At 41.6% G+C, this 20,373-nt stretch overlaps 2 protein-coding genes and 1 long non-coding RNA gene across 5 annotated transcripts; 1 reads left to right on the top strand and 2 right to left on the bottom strand.

The window, feature by feature from the left end:
• Positions 1-48: 48 nt before the first annotated feature.
• On the bottom strand, positions 49-14,113 carry LOC135340473 (sushi, von Willebrand factor type A, EGF and pentraxin domain-containing protein 1-like). Its single transcript, XM_064536811.1, has 23 exons — positions 13,982-14,113; positions 13,887-13,916; positions 9,452-9,643; positions 8,971-9,162; positions 8,490-8,681; positions 8,009-8,200; positions 7,528-7,719; positions 7,047-7,238; positions 6,564-6,755; positions 4,211-4,396; positions 4,059-4,154; positions 3,678-3,845; positions 3,465-3,551; positions 3,239-3,400; positions 2,972-3,169; positions 2,026-2,149; positions 1,812-1,968; positions 1,587-1,754; positions 1,424-1,520; positions 1,159-1,331; positions 892-1,102; positions 601-821; positions 49-394 (listed from the first exon to the last, which is right to left on the bottom strand). Exons 1-23 carry the CDS (start codon positions 14,046-14,048, stop codon positions 131-133), a joined length of 3,753 nt encoding a protein of 1,250 aa, XP_064392881.1. The 5' UTR covers positions 14,049-14,113; the 3' UTR covers positions 49-130.
• LOC135340488 (uncharacterized) lies at positions 10,085-11,163 on the top strand. Of its 2 annotated transcripts, XR_010396387.1 has the most exons (3): positions 10,085-10,480; positions 10,536-10,890; positions 10,940-11,163. It is a non-coding gene; the product is annotated as an uncharacterized LOC135340488 (long non-coding RNA). The 2 variants fall into 2 exon arrangements; XR_010396386.1 differs by having other exon boundaries at positions 10,085-10,890.
• A 77-nt stretch (positions 14,114-14,190) lies between the features above and the next one.
• LOC135340472 (protein jagged-1-like) lies at positions 14,191-20,332 on the bottom strand. 2 transcript variants are annotated; one of them, XM_064536809.1, is made up of 16 exons: positions 20,273-20,332; positions 20,024-20,140; positions 19,704-19,892; positions 19,461-19,559; positions 18,384-18,554; positions 17,876-17,971; positions 17,314-17,475; positions 16,920-17,168; positions 16,717-16,861; positions 16,401-16,557; positions 16,068-16,220; positions 15,877-15,988; positions 15,604-15,782; positions 15,342-15,552; positions 14,847-15,067; positions 14,191-14,592 (listed from the first exon to the last, which is right to left on the bottom strand). In XM_064536809.1, the coding sequence occupies exons 1-16, from the start codon at positions 20,313-20,315 to the stop codon at positions 14,332-14,334; spliced, it is 2,565 nt and encodes an 854-aa protein (XP_064392879.1). In that variant the 5' UTR covers positions 20,316-20,332; the 3' UTR covers positions 14,191-14,331. The 2 variants fall into 2 exon arrangements, with proteins under 2 accessions (XP_064392879.1, XP_064392880.1); XM_064536810.1 differs by having other exon boundaries at positions 19,461-19,553.
• Positions 20,333-20,373: the final 41 nt, after the last annotated feature.

The raw sequence follows: 20,373 nt of genomic DNA, 5'->3' as shown, positions 1-20,373 counted from the left end.
GCCCTCGTGATATGGGACACTATAACACATAGATACCTCATGCCCATGTACTATCTATAACATAATTATGGCAGCCATGCATATAGCATAATATTATAATAGTTCAGGTTCAGTTTCAGTTCAGTTTAGTTTATCCCAGCAGTACTGACAGTATACTCAACACCAGCAGTGAGAGAGCACCCAGCGTCACATGTACAGACATAGCTCCATCACTTGAAGGATTTGTAGGAGAGGAATCCACTGCATTTGTAGTTACAGGAGCTACTGTAACTTGTCTAGGGACCAGCTGAGCTGTGTCTGCTGCTAGGGTGTAGTCAAACACTTGTGGGAGGTCCACAGATGTCTGCCTCCTACGACGCTTTCCATTCTCTCCATTCACAGCCCTGGCAATTTCCTGCAAAAAGACAATTTCAACATAACACAGGTGTGTGATTTAAATTCTGGTGATCAATGGTTTCTAAAAGCCCAAGAAGATAATTGTTGACCCAAATTCACTTTTGCTGAAAAATGTATTTCTTTTTCAAGCTAAATCACACTTCTACTGACCATGTGTACAATGACTACACTAATTCTAGCGCGGACTCGTGGAAACAGACTCACTTCTGTTAGAGCCACACACTCCTGACTTTGAGCAGGATCTTCTGAGATTAGTGACAGCTCTATGTCGGAGGTAGCTGTTATATCAATCAACGCAGTGCAGGGGACTTCAGAAAACAACTTAAGAACTTCAGATGCCAGAAAACCAAATGATAGAAAATCAGAGTCGATAGAACCAACAAGTGTCAAGGCATCTATATCAAAAGCTATTGTCACTGCTCCACCTGGATAAATAATCGAACAATAAATTAATGTGAACAACATCACCGGCTTCAATAGGCAATAATTTCTCACCACACACAGGACAACAGCCAATCTTTGGGAGGCGGGGGGAGTCACAATTGTAATTGTTCACTGCACACAATCCCTGTGTTTGAACATTTTCACAGATCGCTTCAGCAGTAGATCCAGTAGTGATACAAGCACCAGGATAGTCTAATCTAGTGACAGCCCGGCTTCTCAGAATACAGGGGTTGGGGTAGGTCACTCCATCACTACCGCAAACCTATAGGAGATAAAAATGAAGTGTTTTACATAATTATAATCAACCGCTGAACTCACCTCTCCCATGCTGGTACACTCGTCATTCTCACAAGCACCACTGTGTGCAATCCGTACATCCACTGTTGTTTGGAGGAGGGTGCAGGTACTAGAGTACGTTACACCGTCACTACCACACACTTGAGATTCAATTGAAGATTCGTTTGCAGCACATTGGAGGGTGTTAATGTTGACTACAGAGGAGAAATTGTCATAATTATTCATACTAACACTGTAAATAATTTTACATTAGGAGTGTGAGCGTATAAATGAAGGGATTATGTACCGCATGTTCTGAGTTGGTCCGCTTGACAGGTGCCGATACATGCCACGGCCCCTGTGACAATACAGGCGGTGGGACAGGGGAAGACATTGCACAAATCCTATAAAGAATAATTACACAGGTGATCACAATAACAATTATACTGGGATATGTTAAACAGACTCACATTGCTCTGACAAGCCCCATTGAGGAGTTCCATGGCATCTAACCCAGCACAGTTGACAGCAGCACACTCTGATCTGTGATTGCGGCCATCGGGCCCACACACTGGGTTCGGAGGTAGCATCGCACACTCTTGGCACATGTTCAACGTTACGGGTTCATCACTTGTACGCTACAAATTGAGACAGAGCTATACCTTCACCTATATTTTAAATACTGAATAATCTACCTCACAGTCTCCGATAGTGACACAGCGGACTTGTCCATTTCTGCAACCACACCTCTCACAGTCGATGGTCATCTGTTCACCGTGAGGTAACACCAAGCCACTATCCAACGTGCAGTTATTCTGACTCATAAGGGCTGCACAATTGTTCTGAGAGGAACTGAACGAGAGAAAAATCAAATTAATGTACAGTTAGTATAACAATCGTACCGGTTACCTGCATAAAGCTCCAGGATCTCCGTCATTGCACTGACAACTTTGACAGCTGGCTACATCAAAGTAAGAGGCTCCATGTTTAACCGTAAACATTCGACCGTTTCCACTCCCAGGAACATTGCAGTCTGCATGCACGTGTAGGTAGGAAAGTCATAGCAAAACAAAATCACATTGCGGCTATCGTAGAAAAACTCGATTGTTAGCGTATGTGCTAATATGGTGTGCTTATATTCGATGATTCACTTTTATAATGCAGTAAGCTCTAATAATCTAATTATGCCTCGGTGCGCATGTGCAAATGAGGTATACGGTATAGTGTATGTCTGTGTGTCTGTGTCTGTGTAGACTGCTACAGCTGCTCAAGGATGAAGTGCAAGTAAGAGTTTCTATAGGCTTCTAGTCATGTTTTCTTGGATTTTAATTTGTGGATTTGCAAAATAATGCTTGGTTCTCGATAGTTTTGCTTATTTGGAGTGCCATTGCAGCCTTTTCAGAAGAGTGTGTAGCAAAACTTGTCCATGGAGTGTTGCTACTCTACTTAGTAGTTAGCTCTGCACTAGAACGCTAGCTATTGGTGGCTGCAAGAGTGAGAAGAGAGCTGCAAGGCTCTGCTGGTGCAGCCATTCATTTTAGACTTTGACTTTTGGCATCAATCGTTTTAACAACATATTACCCACTCTTTGAGTTTCTGCATGCATGCAGCGAATTAATTTTATATGCAAAAATTTTCATCATGATAATAAAAGCTAATGCTATAGTAGCTAGTAGCTTTATGTTATGTAGCTTTGACACCTCCACCGAGGCATCAGCACCCGCGGTGCTTTTATTTCTACGACAGTGTAATAATTGTACAATGTAACGAATAATGTGCAACTGTTTGTTATAACAACAGGAAAGAAATAATCATACAACAATTTCTTCTTTTGTATAATTATCTTTATAATTACCTCGAGGCTGACAGTTCGGCCTTGGCATTCCAGGCTCCACTCTGACCTCAGCTGTCCCGCTTAAGGTATTTCCATTAGTCACATCCACACAGCGACACAGCATTGAGGTGTTAGCAGGCTGACACTGGAGAGGCATGAAATTGCCTTCTATATCGCACTCAATATCTGGATTCATTTGACGATCAAGTGCGCATGGTGCTGCATGTGTGTTGTGAATAAATAAAAAAGCAGGTGAATGAAGTCTACACTATACTAGTATATGCTCACAGTTGTCTATTTGGCATCTGTACACCCCACGAGCAATCTGGACACATATGGACCCTTCCGCACAAGTTGCCATGTCCTGTCCAATATTGATTTGTGCATTTAGGCCACTCGTAGAGTCTTGGTTCCTCTCAGGTATCATACACTCATCACCTTCATTGGGTTCTGTATTATTGGAGCAAGTTGAACACACGGACACCTGCATGGCATGCAAGTCTTCTTTACTTACGCTGTACACATTCTGGTGTCCCATATGGGCCAACAATCCTTAGTTCCATACGACGTTCACAAGTACTGTCACGGGTCACACAGGAGCCTATAATGTATTGAAATATTAGACAACACTTGTAGTACCCTCGCTACGCTCGGGATACTAAATCAGTGCCTTTGGGTTTCTAAATCCCATATAGACACCTACAAAACAATGTCTAACTATACATACCTGCAGACATCGATGTACTGTTACAGGATTGGTTACATGTAGGACACGAGTCCTTCGTGGTTTCAAGAACTTCCCTAGCAATCATTGTGATGTCAATACAGTCGCAATGGCATCCGAGAACTTCAAGCAATTCAGTTACAGTTCTACATTCAATAGGTTCTGGAACAGCTGTGTGTACAGTACGTGTGTGCGTTGAGAGAGAGAGAGAGAGAGAGAGAGAGAGAGAGAGAGAGAGAGAGAGAGAGAGAGAGAGAGAGAGAGAGAGAGAGAGAGAGAGAGAGAGAGAGAGAGAGAGAGAGAGAGAGAGAGAGAGAGAGAGAGAGAGAGAGAGAGAGAGAGAGATTTTTATAAAATACTTGATAGTGCAATACTGACACTCACCTTCACAGACGCAAGTAAAGCATCCATTATTATCCCTCATGTATCCACGAGAACAAATCGTAGGTCCACAGGCAGATGGAGGGCAAACGAATGCAGCTATAAAAAAGAAGTGGTTAAAGTGGTACGAGAGGGATATGCTAAAATTAACTAACGTGCTGAGCAGTTGATGGTGTCCCTCTGTGGGAACGGTATTTGTCTAAGTACATCTCCAGTCGTAGTGTTGACACAGTCACACTCCATGCCCCTGCACTGCACCGGAGCATAGGAGCCATCAGGAGCACAGGCGAGTTCAGTAAAAAACATTGACAGATCAGCACAGGTTTCTCCCCCAAAAGAAACTGAATTAGTAGATAGGCAAAAAAGTATAGCAAATATGATTGTTATAATTATCTAAATGAGAAGTATACATAGCGAAATCGCTGCACTTTCACTCCTTACAATACAACCACTATAGTTTATCTGTCTTGTCTGCTCACCTGTAAATCCTTATTTTATAGCATAATAGCAAATCCAAGTTAAATTTTTAGAAATAGCAATAATAGCAAGCATAATGTTATAAATAGCATGTTGTCGTATTATTTAGAAAATGCTTGTCACAAATGGTGCAATCTGATTGGTTACTTGGAGGTCCTTTATTTCTCATAGAGACCTCTTAGTCATTCAGAGGTCTTCTATGGAGGTCCATTATAATGTTCACTACATGCATTTAACATTTTTTACATGATACATACAATCATACATGGAATGCTTAGCAACATCTATTTTATACATGCACAAGTACACACAGTTTATGTTGAAGTCATAGCAACGATGATGCAGTGCATCATTAAAAACTAATTTTTAAAAGTCTTTGTGTTCTGCAGTGCCGCTTTGTAGCTTTTATCTCACTCTTGCAGCTACCAATAGCTAGTGCTCTAGTGCAGAGCTAACTACTAAGTAGAATAGCAACTTTCTATTAACCGTTTTTGCTATGCAAGAGATGGAAACTGCCTTCAATGTGAGTTTTTTTTATGTAGACTAGCCAGAGCAAAGCTTTAATGTTGCTTGAGGTTTGTAGAAACAGAGTCTTCTTTGTGTTAATAATAGCTTAGCTTGCTTAGCACTATTCTAATCAGTTATAGGCCTCGTCCAACGGTCACTATGGAGTTTTGAGACCCTTAGGCCCTTAGTAGCACCCTCGCTACGCTCGAGATGCTACAGCCTCGGGCCTTCGGATCTCAAAACCCCATAGAGACCTTGGACTCAGCCTATAACTATTATTTACTGTGATTCGTACAGTGATTAATCGCGTATCAGTAATTGCACGTCGTCATACGACGTGCAATTACTGCCTTGACGACTGCACGTTCGAATAACGGCCACGGCTCATAACAAGCACTGGCAAGGTTAATAGCACTCAGCTGTGCCTCGTGCAATTAGTATCCTTGCCATTGCTTGTTACTCGTGCTATGTTATAGTTAGAACATGGGCATGAGGTATCTATGTGTTATAGTGTCCCAAAGCTCGAGGGCTTTAGCCCGAGGGATGAGGGACACTATAACCATAGATACCGAATGCACATGTTCTAACTGATTTAGATCCCAAAACCTATTGGCTACTAAAAATGCACTAGCTTAGCAACAGTCAACCTACATAAACAGCCAACCTAGCAACTGCATCATTATTCTTTTGAAAACTAATATCCTGAAGTTGGCATCTCTGTGTCTCTACTAAATCTGTGGTCTCTATATATTCAAGTCAACCCTGTTCCTCCACCTCAGTTTGAAGGACAAAATTATAGTCCTAGCTCCACCCACAAAACGGAAACATCCAGCTCCTCCCCCAGTTTTGCAGCAAACAAGCTCAGCACACTTCCCAAGAAACAAGCGGCTCGTACTACTCTCACAAAGCGAAAGGAAGACACCTAAGCTATAATTTGCAGCAAACAAGCCCAGCAAACGAGCGGCTCCTATACTACTCTTGAACAAAGCGAAAGGAACTTTAGGAAGAAGCCAAAGCTAGAATCCCAGCACTTCCATACATCCAGCTCCTCCCCCATGCAGCCTTGCAGCAAAAAAGCACAGCACACTGCCGCCCAAAAAACGAGCGTCTCCTACTACTCTCGAACAAAGCCAAAAAAAGAAACTAGAGCTTCTCTCTTTCATTCTAGTTCTGTTATTATAATATTACTATAGACAAAGCATCTAGCTACAATAATTTTTATGTTATTACATGTGCATCTGTAAATCACAATACAATGTACAATCTTGTAGTTTGTAGCCCAGAGCAATCTATAGTACCGGTACTATAGCTCATAGTTCCCTGTTAAATACACTCAAATGGGATCTAATAATCCCATATTGCACTCCTAGCCATACTATTAATTATACCAGGAGTACTCCTGATTAAATGTATGCCACACATCACAAGGATCAGTATTTATTCATGTGTACTATACGGTGGCACCTTTGTCATTGTATCTTTATAATTATTCAACCAGGAGTGCAACGTTTCAAGACTACTTACCTTGGCAGATGGGTTCGCTATTGTCCCATGTGTTATCACCCTGGCACGTGCTGGTGGTGGATCCCAACAGATCGAAGTTAGTGTCACAAGAGAATGTGGCTACTGCGCCAACACCATACCCGCCATTGGTCAGAACAGCGAGGTCATACGATATGCTACCATCATTAGGGGCAGTCAACGAGGGACAGGTTGCTATGCATGAACAAGTTTAGTGAATCAATATAGGCAGCTGTATACATGTGAAGCTAACGTTTTGTGTGTGCACGTTTTGTTTAAAGTATGGATACATACAGACAATGTATTCTGAGAGTGTATACGTGATATAATACCTTAACCACATATACTGTACAGACAGTCATGCATTAAATGTATGCCACACATCACAAGGATCAGTATTTATTCATGTGTACTATACGGTGGCACCTTTGTCATTGTATCTTTATAATTATTCAACCAGGAGTGCAACGTTTCAAGACTACTTACCTTGGCAGGTGGGTTCGCTATTGTCCCATGTGTGGTCACCCTGGCACGTGCTGGTGGTGGATCCCAACAGATCGAAGTTAGTGTCACAAGAGAATGTGGCTACTGCGCCAACACCATACCCGCCATTGGTCTGAACAGTGAGGTCATACGATATGCTACCATCATCAGGGGCAGTCAACGAGGGACAGGTTGCTATGCATGAACAAGTTTAGTGAATCAATATAGGCAGCTGTATACATGTGAAGCTAACGTTTTGTGTGTGCACGTTTTGTTTAAAGTATGGATACATACAGACAATGTATTCTGAGAGTGTATACGTGATATAATACCTTAACCACATACTGTACAGACAGTCATGCATTAAATGTATGCCACACATCACAAGGATCAGTATTTATTCATGTGTACTATACGGTGGCACCTTTGTCATTGTATCTTTATAATTATTCAACCAGGAGTGCAACGTTTCAAGACTACTTACCTTGGCAGGTGGGTTCGCTATTGTCCCATGTGTTATCACCCTGGCACGTGCTGGTAGTGGATCCCGACAGATCGAAGTTAGCGTCACAAGAGAATGTGGCTACTGCGCCAACACCATACCCGCCATTGGTCTGAACAGTGAGGTCATACGATATGCTACCATCATCAGGGGCAGTCAACGAGGGACAGGTTGCTATGCATGAACAAGTTTAGTGAATCAATATAGGCAGCTGTATACATGTGAAGCTAACGTTTTGTGTGTGCACGTTTTGTTTAAAGTATGGATACATACAGACAATGTATTCTGAGAGTGTATACGTGATATAATACCTTAACCACATACTGTACAGACAGTCATGCATTAAATGTATGCCACACATCACAAGGATCAGTATTTATTCATGTGTACTATACGGTGGCACCTTTGTCATTGTATCTTTATAATTATTCAACCAGGAGTGCAACGTTTCAAGACTACTTACCTTGGCAGGTGGGTTCGCTATTGTCCCATGTGTTATCACCCTGGCACGTGCTGGTAGTGGATCCCGACAGATCGAAGTTAGCGTCACAAGAGAATGTGGCTACTGCGCCAACACCATACCCGCCATTGGTCTGAACAGTGAGGTCATACGATATGCTACCATCATCAGGGGCAGTCAACGAGGGACAGGTTGCTATGCATGAACAAGTTTAGTGAATCAATATAGGCAGCTGTATACATGTGAAGCTAACGTTTTGTGTGTGCACGTTTTGTTTAAAGTATGGATACATACAGACAATGTATTCTGAGAGTGTATACGTGATATAATACCTTAACCACATACTGTACAGACAGTCATGCATTAAATGTATGCCACACATCACAATGATCAGTATTTATTCATGTGTACTATACAGTGGCACCTTTGTCATTGTATCTTTATAATTATTCAACCAGGAGTGCAACGTTTCAAGACTACTTACCTTGGCAGGTGGGTTCGCTATTGTCCCATGTGTTATCACCCTGGCACGTGCTGGTAGTGGATCCCGACAGATCGAAGTTAGCGTCACAAGAGAATGTGGCTACTGCGCCAACACCATACCCGCCATTGGTCTGAACAGTGAGGTCATACGATATGCTACCATCATCAGGGGCAGTCAACGAGGGACAGGTTGCTATGCATGAACAAGTTTAGTGAATCAATATAGGCAGCTGTATACATGTGAAGCTAACGTTTTGTGTGTGCACGTTTTGTTTAAAGTATGGATACATACAGACAATGTATTCTGAGAGTGTATACGTGATATAATACCTTAACCACATACTGTACAGACAGTCATGCATTAAATGTATGCCACACATCACAAGGATCAGTATTTATTCATGTGTACTATACGGTGGCACCTTTGTCATTGTATCTTTATAATTATTCAACCAGGAGTGCAACGTTTCAAGACTACTTACCTTGGCAGGTGGGTTCGCTATTGTCCCATGTGTTATCACCCTGGCACGTGCTGGTAGTGGATCCCGACAGATCGAAGTTAGCGTCACAAGAGAATGTGGCTACTGCGCCAACACCATACCCGCCATTGGTCTGAACAGTGAGGTCATACGATATGCTACCATCATCAGGGGCAGTCAACGAGGGACAGGTTGCTATGCATGAACAAGTTTAGTGAATCAATATAGGCAGCTGTATACATGTGAAGCTAACGTTTTGTGTGTGCACGTTTTGTTTAAAGTATGGATACATACAGACAATGTATTCTGAGAGTGTATACGTGATATAATACCTTAACCACATAGTGTACAGACAGTCATGCATTAAATGTATGCCACACATCACAAGGATCAGTATTTATTCATGTGTACTATACGGTGGCACCTTTGTCATTGTATCTTTATAATTATTCAACCAGGAGTGCAACGTTTCAAGACTACTTACCTTGGCAGGTGGGTTCGCTATTGTCCCATGTGTAGTCACTCTGGCACGTGCTGGTGGTGGATCCCGACAGAATGAAGTTATTATCACAAGAGAACGTGGCTACGTCGCCAATATCATACCCGCCATTGGTCTCAACAGCGAGGCCATACGATATGCTACCATCATTAGGGGCAGTCAACGGGGGACAGGTTGCTATGCATGAACAAGTTTAGTGAATCAATATAGGCAGCTGTATATACATGTGAAGCTAACGTTTTGTGTGTGCACGTTTTGTTTAAAGTATGGATACGTACAGACAATGTATTCTGAGAGTGTATACGTGATATAATACCTTAACCACATACTGTACAGACAGTCATGCATTAAATCAGGAGTACATGTACTCCTGATTATACTAATACCATGTTTCAATACTATTATTATATCAGGAGCACATTACAGAAGGAGCGTATAACTGTGCATGGGTTCGGAAATCGCATCTCGTGTGCTTTCGTAAACGCCGCATTGCCTTATAAGAAAAGTGTGTAAGTACTGTGTACATAAATTACAGACCGCGGTCAGCCTGTGAATATTATTATAAACGGATTTTGTATGTAGTGCAGCAGCAGGAGAGCTAGGTTGAGCCAGAAAGAGCTAAAATGTGACAGGGCCAATGAAAACAGACCTTAACGCGGGCATTTTCGAATCAGTTTTTATTGTTGAATCGGATAGGGCGTCCTTTAAGCTTCAAAATGATACCAAGATCGACCTCCTAGCTACTTTCTTTCCGGAGATATGTTCGAGGGAAAGCTACAAAGGTATTGCAACGCCCTCTTGAGTAAATGACGCTCAAACGTCATGATAATTGAAGTTCAATTATTGGCTTCCGGGCACTTCCGTATACTCATAAAGCTTAGTAAAAGATGTTCTGGATAAGACAAGTTAGTTAGATGAAGGCTAGGCGTTCTAGGACTCTCTAGCTAGCTAGTATAGCTATGTAGGAGGGATCTTCGAAGAAATAAAGAGACAAAGACTCCCGTCGCTCAAATGGTAAGCTCTCATGTCTTGTTATAAGCTTGTACTTATTATCTGTGTAATGTATCAGTCTTATAAAAGATCCCTCACTTGTATGGAGCCTACAGAAAGTGTCTCTGTCCTTCATACAGCTTAAAGGAAGCCTAAGTGATCTATTATAGGTAGTCTTTCACTTAGTATTCATCCGTATCGATCTAAGGCTTGATTCAACTTATTAGTAGCCTTATAAGAAGCTTTCCTCCTTTAATTTAGTACTGGTATCACTGCCATTGTGCTTAGTAGTAACAGGCCTGATGGGATGGGTGATCACATCATGGAGGGCCCAGGAAACTGCGTGGAATTGTCGTATAACATTTATATTGATGGTTCCCCCAGGTGGTGGTAAGTGTCGGAGGCCTGAGAAACGCTTGTCTATTGGCTAGAATGTAAGTGACATTGATATTGTGTCTATCTTAACTTACTACTTATCTGTAGGTTGTTATGGAGTGTTTATGAGGACAAGTGGCACGGGATACGTACATCTAAAGAAACAAGAGTGGATCTACGCCAAGCTAGCTAGCTAGATAGCTGCTCTTTCTAATCTATTTCTGTTGCTAAATTATGTTTGTTAAGAAGTGGAGCTATAATATACCTGGCTCCTCTTGATGATTGTAAGTACTGGGCTGATGAAATAGTCCTGTACAAGTTGTCATCTTTTATTTGTTAAAAATAATTAACAATAATAGGGAAATTCCCAGGGAATTTCCCCTCACGTAGACAGTAAATTTCATTGTAAAAAATGAACGTTCGGTGAGTTTCTTCAACGTCCGCGCTTGACCTGTTTAAAGCTTCGTAGAGACCCAAATTTTTACAGGTAGGTAGAGGAAGGGTTGAAGTTAGCACCTGTGAAAAAAAAAATTTTTTGCCCATGTTTTTCATTTCTACTAAATTGGCCTATAGCTTAATTTAATTATTGCCGCGTTAAGGTCCGTTTTCATTGGCCCTGTCACAAATGAATAGCTATATCTTTGATGGATGTTGGTATACATCATGGAAGAGACTGTCATTGGTGAGGTACAGAAAGTTCTGTAAATAGGAGCATAACCCTTTCCTTACCATTCGTGAAAGTCTGGAACAGGAGCGTCTTTAGGTCGATCAATTAGTGTGGATCCGGCCTCACCACGCCTCCATGTCATTCTATTAGTCTAGATCCGGCTAGCAATTCTAGCTGGGACTCCCAGTTCTAGCTCGTTTTGTTTAGCGTGTCAGAGACTGGGAGAAGATGATTGGCACTCCCTGGCTCCTTTGGATGTACAGCTGTCCAGATCCCTAGAACATACCCTCCATTCTGACGAGTTATCAGTGCATAGGGTGCTTACTAGATTCTTGCCAGCCAGTACAGTTCAAGCTACACACAGCACCGCTCAACTATTCTCTACCCCATTATCTAGCTAAATCTGGTCCAACTAGACAGCAGACACAGCTAGTTAATTCAGTAAAGCCAGGGGTAGCCCTACTTCTACGGTTTGTTCAGTACCCACGGTAACAATTCCTCTGGGCTGGGCTAACTAGTTGAGCCACGCCTCCCAATTCTCAAGGCTAGGTACATGTCTCTGTCTAGCTGCTTCTTCAGCTTCTTGCTCAGTTTTGTGGCTTAGAGAAAGGCCAGCTACTCAGGGGGAAGAGTCCAGATGAAAGTCTGGCAGCCAGGTGACGTCCAAACGGTCAGTTATTCGTTCCACCAACTTTTTAATCTAGTCCTAGTCCTGCTTGCACTGCTACTACTACTGCTACTCTTCCTACTACTACTGCTGCTACTCTTCCTAGCTAGTCAAAGGTTTCTTTTTTTTTTAAACTACATATGCACAAAGAGACATCAAAGCTTACATCAAAGGACACAGATTTTTAGCCTACTTGACTGATAAGGCAGTTACCTAGACTACAGTTTGTTTGTCAGGGAGGAGCTCACATACAACTTCATCTAATTCATCATAACGATTCGTTACCGTTGTTGTAATTTCTACAACAGATTGCCAAGGAAAGAGATATCCAGTCACTTTGTACAGAGAAAGTTTGCTAGACTTAGACTAACACATACTAGGTGTTTTGTTTTTGCAGTAGGGAGTCTTACTGGGGTTCTTAGAAGAGAGAGTTTACTTCCAGGTCTATAGCTAGCTAGCTAGCTGTAACTTTTCACTTTTATTGACCTATGCTTGGTAAAAGTGCACCGTCAGCTCAATTAGCACTCGCCCGCAGACCCACTTAGTGGTTTTGCATATAAGGTCATGCTTTGCAAACTTCCACGAGATGCGATTCCCGAGGTAAGACGCTCCTTCTGTAATGTGCTCCTGTTATATATACCAACAAAAGTAAAAATAGCAATAATAGCAATAATAGCGCCAGATAAGAAATAGTATGCTATAATTATTTGCTATTAGCAACACGATATGAAATAGCAATAATAGCGCCTATATATTATATATAAGAAATAGCATGCTTTATATCCCGTTGCTACGTTGTTGCCAAGTGCAATATGAAGCATATTGCACTGCTGAAAGTCATATTGCACTGACTGCAAAGTCATAATGCACTGACCGCAAAACGCCCCTCTGGCAATTAGACAGACAATTAAATTAAAATTAAATTAATACGCATGAGTATCAAAGTATGTCCAGCCATGCAGGAATGAATGTTCAGCACTGCTGGAGTTTCTTCTTGCAACCATGCAGGTTTTAAAATTGTCCAAGATTCATTTTGTGGAAGATTCTGTGTTCCTAGATCGACCTAGTCCTCGACATCGTGATGCATGTCAATTCTGCTTCACCGTAGCACTAGAAGTGGCTCTTTTTGCTGGGGGCATGAGCTGTTTTGCAGTAGTGTAGAAGCGAGCTTTCTTGGCTTGGTTATGAGGCCGAGCGTAGACCAGCAGCTAGCTAATACCATGTATTTACTGAGTAGTGGGGTGGGGCTGTTTCTTTGCAGCAGTAAGTGGGGCGGGGCTGTTTTGCAGCACCAGAAGTGGGGTGGGGCTGTTTTGCAGATTTCAGTTGAAACTCCAACAATTTTGTGTCAAGCCATTCGTCGGTCATGCCAATCTTATACGCTGCAGATACTGGCGTCTAGAAGAGAGAAGAGATGGAGCTGTGTCTAGAGTTGTCTCTGTCTTTTTTGTGCTGTTTATATTGTGTTACTAGGACAGTGTTATGTTGCTATGCCCTCGGGATATAAACTAGTTATAACACGTGCACTCGGGCTGCATGGCATATATTGCACTCAGCCCTCGGGGCTGGCGCCCTCGTGCTTCAGTGCAATATATTCCATACATCCCTCGTGCCCGTGTTATAACTATAACATATTTGCTATTGCAACACGATAAAATAGCATAAATAATTAGCATGTGCTAAAAACCAATACTGCACCTTAATGCACTTTTCACTCTTACCTTGACAATTGACAGTAGAGAGGCACAATACTGTAAAAACAAAAGCAAGGAGTTTAGATAATTATACTGTACTGTATTGACTCTGGTCCACTTACCAATAGCAAGAATTAACACCGCAATGGTGTTGTGCAAGTGCATACCGGTAGACATCTTCCACATCATCCTTCTTTTAAAAACTTGGGTTGGCAACTGAATTAAACAAGTCAAGTCCAGAAGCTAAGGGCCCCAGTAGCTAAGCCCTAGGGGCATCGCGTGCCGTGCTGCGCATGCGCATTCACAATCCTCTTCTATACGGTACGGTCACTCACGATGAAAATTATTTGACCAAAATTATTAACACATGTTTCACGGTGAAGTATACAATTAACTGTTTCATACTTAATGGAAACTACACAATATAGCAGTACAGTCAGAGTGACTAGCTATGACTATAGCTAAATAGAGTTTATCCCAGCAGTACGGAGAGCATGCTCAACACCAACAGTGAGAGAGCGCCTAGTGTCACTCGAAGCGATGGAGCTCCACTAGTTGTAGCCTCAACATCAGTAACGACAGGCTGTACTGTAGAGTCATCAGACACCAAGGGAGATGTGGACGCTACTATGGCATACTCAAATATCTGTGGAATGCTCTCATCATCATCTGTTTGTCTCCTGCGCCTGGAACCAGTAGTTACGACGTCTCCATTCACAGTACTAGCAATTTCCTTGTTTGTGGTGTGTGTGTGTGTGTGTGTGTGTGTGTGTGTGTGTGTGTGTATGTGTGTGTAGCAATGATACTAGTATACATGCATGTGTATTGACAATTCTCTGTGTATGTGAACACGTAATGAAGATTTCTAGATTGAATATCATATTACAATACCGTATATAGCGAATTATTTTCGTATTTTGCTGATTCTGAGAATAACCCGAGTTGCATGCCCTCTTCTCTTTTATAAGCCCTTGATTACACTTATACCTTTGCTAGTGTTACACACTCATATGTGTACGTGGTGTTCTCAGAGACGAGTGACATCTCAACATTGTACGTGGTGGTGACATCGACAAATACAGTGCATTGGATTTCGTAAAATAGCTGGAGAATCTTGATGACTATGTTGTCCACTGAAGTGAAGTCGTAGTCAGCAGAACCAGCAACTGTTAGTGCATCTCGATCAAATGCTATCGTCACAGAACCACCTGTATGTATAATTATAATTATACAAGCCTTAGAAAAAGATTTACCGCCACTTTTTGCAAATTTAATGAGCTATTACACTCATTGCGAAAACAAACAACAATGCATGAAGCTCACATTATTGCTGAGATTATACACGCTTTTATTGTTTCAGCTAAAAATTAATGTTTCACTATAATGACATAGCCCACATATATTTTGACGAATTCACTGAGTATTATGAGAGCCAGTGTCGTACATGCAAGAATAATTAACCAAGAGGGAATTAACCCTCACCACATATGGGACAGCAGCCATTCTCTGGGAGGTGGGGAGAGTCACAATTGTCAGTGTTCACTATACACAGTCCCTGTGTTTGAACACTTTCACAGATTGCTTCAGCAGTGGATCCATTAGTGACACAAGCACTAGGATAGTCTAATCTAGTGACAGCCTGGCTTCTCAGAACACATGGGTTAGGGTAGGTTACTCCATCACTACCGCAAACCTATAGGAGATAAAATGAAATATTTTACATATAATCAACGGCTTAACTCACCTCTCCAATGCTGGTACATTCTTCACTCTCACAAGAACCACTGCTTGCAATCTGCACATCCACTGTGTTTTGGAGGAGGCTGCAGATGCTCGAGTACGTGATGTTATCCGAACCACAAACTTCAAATCCTAAAATCAATGATGACTCATTCCCAGTGCATTGGAGAGTGTCCAGGTCGACTATGTAGGGAAGGGTATACACAACAGTGAGATGGGAACATGGCAGTTATTGATAAGCTCTAATTAGAGTACATGTACGTAGCACTGCACATACTGCATGTTCTGAGTTGGTCTGGTTCACAGCCACCGGTGCCGACACATGCCACGCCCCCTCCAGGAACACAGGTGAAGGTATCGTTATCGCAGGGGTAAATTTCACACACATCCTACACACAAGGAAAATAAATCTCATACGACAAATAATAAAGTTGTGACCATGTGTTTTAATATTAAAAACAAACTCACGTTGCTCTGACAAGGTCCTTCGAGCAGGGCAATGGCAGGTATCCCAGCACAGTAGACAGCAGCACACTCTGTCTTGTGGTTGCGGCCATCGGGCCCACACACTGGGTTCGGTGGTAGCATCTCACACTGTTGGCACATGTTCACCTCTTCAGTCTTAAATTGTCGGAGAGTTGGTATGATCAGGGCAAAACAATACCATGCATGATGTTTGAAATGAAAACTAACCTAGAGCAGCCTGATAGGTGATTTTTAGTAATTTATAAGTAGCCTAAAGAAGCCTTTCCTCTACATAACTAACTCAGAAAACATTTTACGACATTCCTCCCCTTGTACCTCACAGTCTCCGATAGTGACACAGCTGATTTTCCCGTTACTGCAACCACACTTCTCACACTCGAAGGTCATCTGTTCACCGTGAAGTATCATCAAGCCACCCTCCAATGTGCAGTTATTCTGACCCGTGATTGCCTCACAATTACCCACAGAAGCACTGAATAAGATAAAAGTAATAAAGAATAAAAATTAAAGTAATATCAAAGTATTACCATGAGCACGACTGGCTGCATACAGAGTTAATAATACTCTAGTAACAGCACGACACTTAATTACAAGTATCACATACACGTATAATTAGACGTGTGTCTTTTACCTGCAGAAAGCTTGTGCATCTCCATCAATGCACTGGCAACTTCGACAGTTGGCTGCATCAAAATAAGTATCTCCATGTTGGACTCTGTACATTCGTTCTTTTTTGCCTCTTCTGCCTCGTCCTCGGGTCCCAGGAATTTTGCAATCTGTGAGTGGGTGGCGCTTAAAAATGTCAACTTTTCGTCAATAATAAAAATAATTTACCTCTAAATCGGCAGTTAGGTCGTTTCATCCCTGGCTCCACCCTGACCTCTGAGCTCACTATAGTATCTCCTGACAACATTTCAACGCATCGACACATCATTGGATCACGCTTCTTTGACCTTGACCTTGCCCCGCCTGATTCACTCTCATTAATAGCTGATACTATGGGATCACACTGTAGCGGCTTGAAGTTACCCTCTTTATTACACTCAATGTTTGTATTGTTCTTAAGAGCCATTTTGCATTGTGCTGTGTGTGGAGAGAGCCAAATAATCAATCTGTTTTGTATGAGAGACATCCTGTTCACCCTCACAATGTATTAATTGATAGAAGCGCTGTATCAGCTAAACAATGGAATTATTGGCACCATGCATGCACATGCAGTTTAACTCACTGCTCTTGCAGTTACGCTTCCTGTGGCCAGTCTGAACGCAAGAGAATCCTTCCTGGCAGTCGGCTGTCATCTGAGCAATATTCCCGGCCTTGACTCTACCACGTGGTCCCTTCCCTGTATACGGCTCCTCTGTTACCATGCACACGTCATCACTCACCAGTTCTATAACAAGAGAGAGATACAATTAAGACAGATAAAACTTTGCATCTATAATAAGACTATCAATCTAGTTACAAAGCAGATTCTAAATTCAAGGGACCTATTTTTGTCTGTTCAATAACATTAACTTTAGACCTTTCAGTATATGGCCCTTTTTCCGAAATTATAGCCGTTAAAAATTATAACTGAACATAATAATTATACCATCTCAATTAAAGAGCTCCATCTAAGTCTTTCAGAAATCAACGTTATGGGACAAATGGAAATAAGTTATGGCCGTTCAAATTAAGCTACTCTATTTAACGCTATATAGGTGGTATACATCTTGATACAGTGTCTATGAGCAGAAATGATAATTATAATTATATGACTGTATTACATAACTATTGTTGTTTGTGCTTACGTGCTACACACTCTGGTTTCCCATGACGACCGACCACCCTCAGTTCGCTACCAGAAGGGCAAGTAGTATCACTAGTCACACACATATCAGCTGCCTCTGAAGAAACGCAACATATTATGTCTTAATTGTGATCTGATGTCAACAACAAGAGTTTTGCATTAAACAAGTTTTAGGTGCAAATACAGTGTTAGGGCTCTATACAAGAGTACAATTGTGCACAGAGAACTGTACCAAACAAGCTCAACAATACGCCACCAGATGAAAGCACTTCAAACTACATGAATCACTGAATTGCATTTATATGTCTGCTGCAACAGCACAGCTGTATAACTCGACAACGAAGCATTATTTTGCAATTCCAAAGAAAATGTGACTGCATGCATAGAAGCCTATAGACTTTTACTTGCACTTTTCATTGATCTTTGACTACACACACAGACACACAAACACATTACCGTATACCTTGCTTGCGCATGCATGTGCACACCGAGACATAATAAATAAGTACCTGTAGGCATTTCGTCATTGCAGGCCATGTTACAAGCAGGACAAGAGTCTTTTTTGGGTCCTTTCATGGGCTTCATTCCTGCAAGTCCCTTGATTTCGATACAGCTGCAGTCACACATCCTCTCTTCTATCAGTTCACTGATGGAGCCACACTCAACAAGTGGTGGTTGAGCTGTTGTGTGTATATATATTAGAGTGCATGCATTCATAGGTTAAATTATAAAGGATAATGTATGTACAGTGGAACCTCCGTTAACAACCACCTCTGAATAAAGGCCATGCAGTTGCTATATAACGGCCAGGCATCCAGGTCCCAAATGACAGTTTGCATACAAAACAACCTCTCAACAAAGGCCACCTCTGTATAAAGGCCACCTCTGTATAAGGCCAAAACATTGTTCCCCAAAGGTGTCCGTTATAGAGGGATTCCACTGTATATACGTTGGTGTATATTATAATATAGTGCTAGTTAGCAAGTACTATAGTGCTAGAAGTTTACGCGTGCATGATGCTAACTAAATAATAGTTAGACATTGTTTTGTAGGTGTCTATGGGATTTAGAAGCCCAAAGGCACTGATTTAGTATCCCGAGCGTAGCGAGGGTACTAAAGTGGCTGAGGGCTTCTAAATCACATGGACACCGACAAAACAGTGTTTAGATACTAGTGCGCATGCGCAAACCGCTTGACTACATACAATTACTACAATACAATTACTTGACAACGGAATGCTAGGTATACTAAGTAAATTTGCAGGTATATATACTAAGTCCCATAGTATACCTGCTCTGAGGCACGTTTCCCATGTACTTCCCATGTACTTCCCATGTAGATCTTATCAACTAGTGTCTAATGCTATTTATGCCATGTCGCATAAATTTGTATAGCACTATAATTATTATTATTAAGCTTTTATTCGAGCCCTGTACATTCCCATTCAGAAATTATTTTCGTAAAATTGGTCAAAACGTAATATTTAACGTAATATTTTATGTTCGCATATTGATATATTTGCAGCACTATACGGTATAGCACATGCAAGGTCAATTTTCAATACACTCTTAAGTCATTGTACTTACGTTCGCACATGCATGTATCACATCCATCTGGCCCGCTTTGATAGCCACGAGAACATATCTTGGGTTTACAATGCAGTCGCTTACAAGTGACTCCTGCACCTTATATATATAGAAAAGAAAACAAACCATTATTATATATATAATCATGCATGTACACACATTAACACTATTCTATACAAATACATTAGACAGCCCACTTCAATAGGTCTATGCATGAGTACAATATTGTACTAGCAGTCTCACCTTCTGAGCAGTTCCTTGCCTTATGGTCGACTGGTCTAAGTACCTCTCCAGTCTGAGTATTCACACAGTGACACTTCTTACCCATGCACTGCACCGGGTCAAATGAGCCGTCTGGAGCACAGCTGATGTGCCGAGACCTCATTTCTTGACTCATACAGGTCATTGTGAAGTTCTCGTTCACAGGTGGAGCTGCATGCATGCATTTATACGAATGTAAATTCCTGATCCATTTGCAGTCTACAAGAATAATTATGCTATTCTGAGAGCATATATAATTATTATGTATATACTAAGTGCAGGTGGAATACCATTCAACTTACGTGGCCTAGCCATAGGTCCTCCAGGTCCAGGTTTATCCGGGCCAGAGCCAGGGCCTGGTCCTGGTTTATCCGGTCCAGGTCCAGGAGGCATTTGCATAGTGAGGCCAGAGAAACATACTGCAGAATTCGAACAAACAACATCCAAAGCCATTCGTGCATATGCATAAGACATTAGCTTAGACTTCTTACACTAGCTCTCAACCAACAAATTATATAGCTATAATTATAATTATATTATATTGAACTCACCAATGGCTAGCAGTGCTACTGCAATCATGCTGTGAACAGACATTATTGAAGTTACTAATCTACTGCACTTATAATTCTGTGCCATCTCTTTTATGCAATTT

Source organism: Halichondria panicea, chromosome 8, assembly GCF_963675165.1.
Source record: "Halichondria panicea chromosome 8, odHalPani1.1, whole genome shotgun sequence".
In the NCBI taxonomy this organism is placed as follows: domain Eukaryota; kingdom Metazoa; phylum Porifera; class Demospongiae; order Suberitida; family Halichondriidae; genus Halichondria; species Halichondria panicea.
The sequence above is the reverse complement of the archived record's forward strand: the minus strand, read 5'-3'. Positions and strand labels throughout refer to the sequence as shown.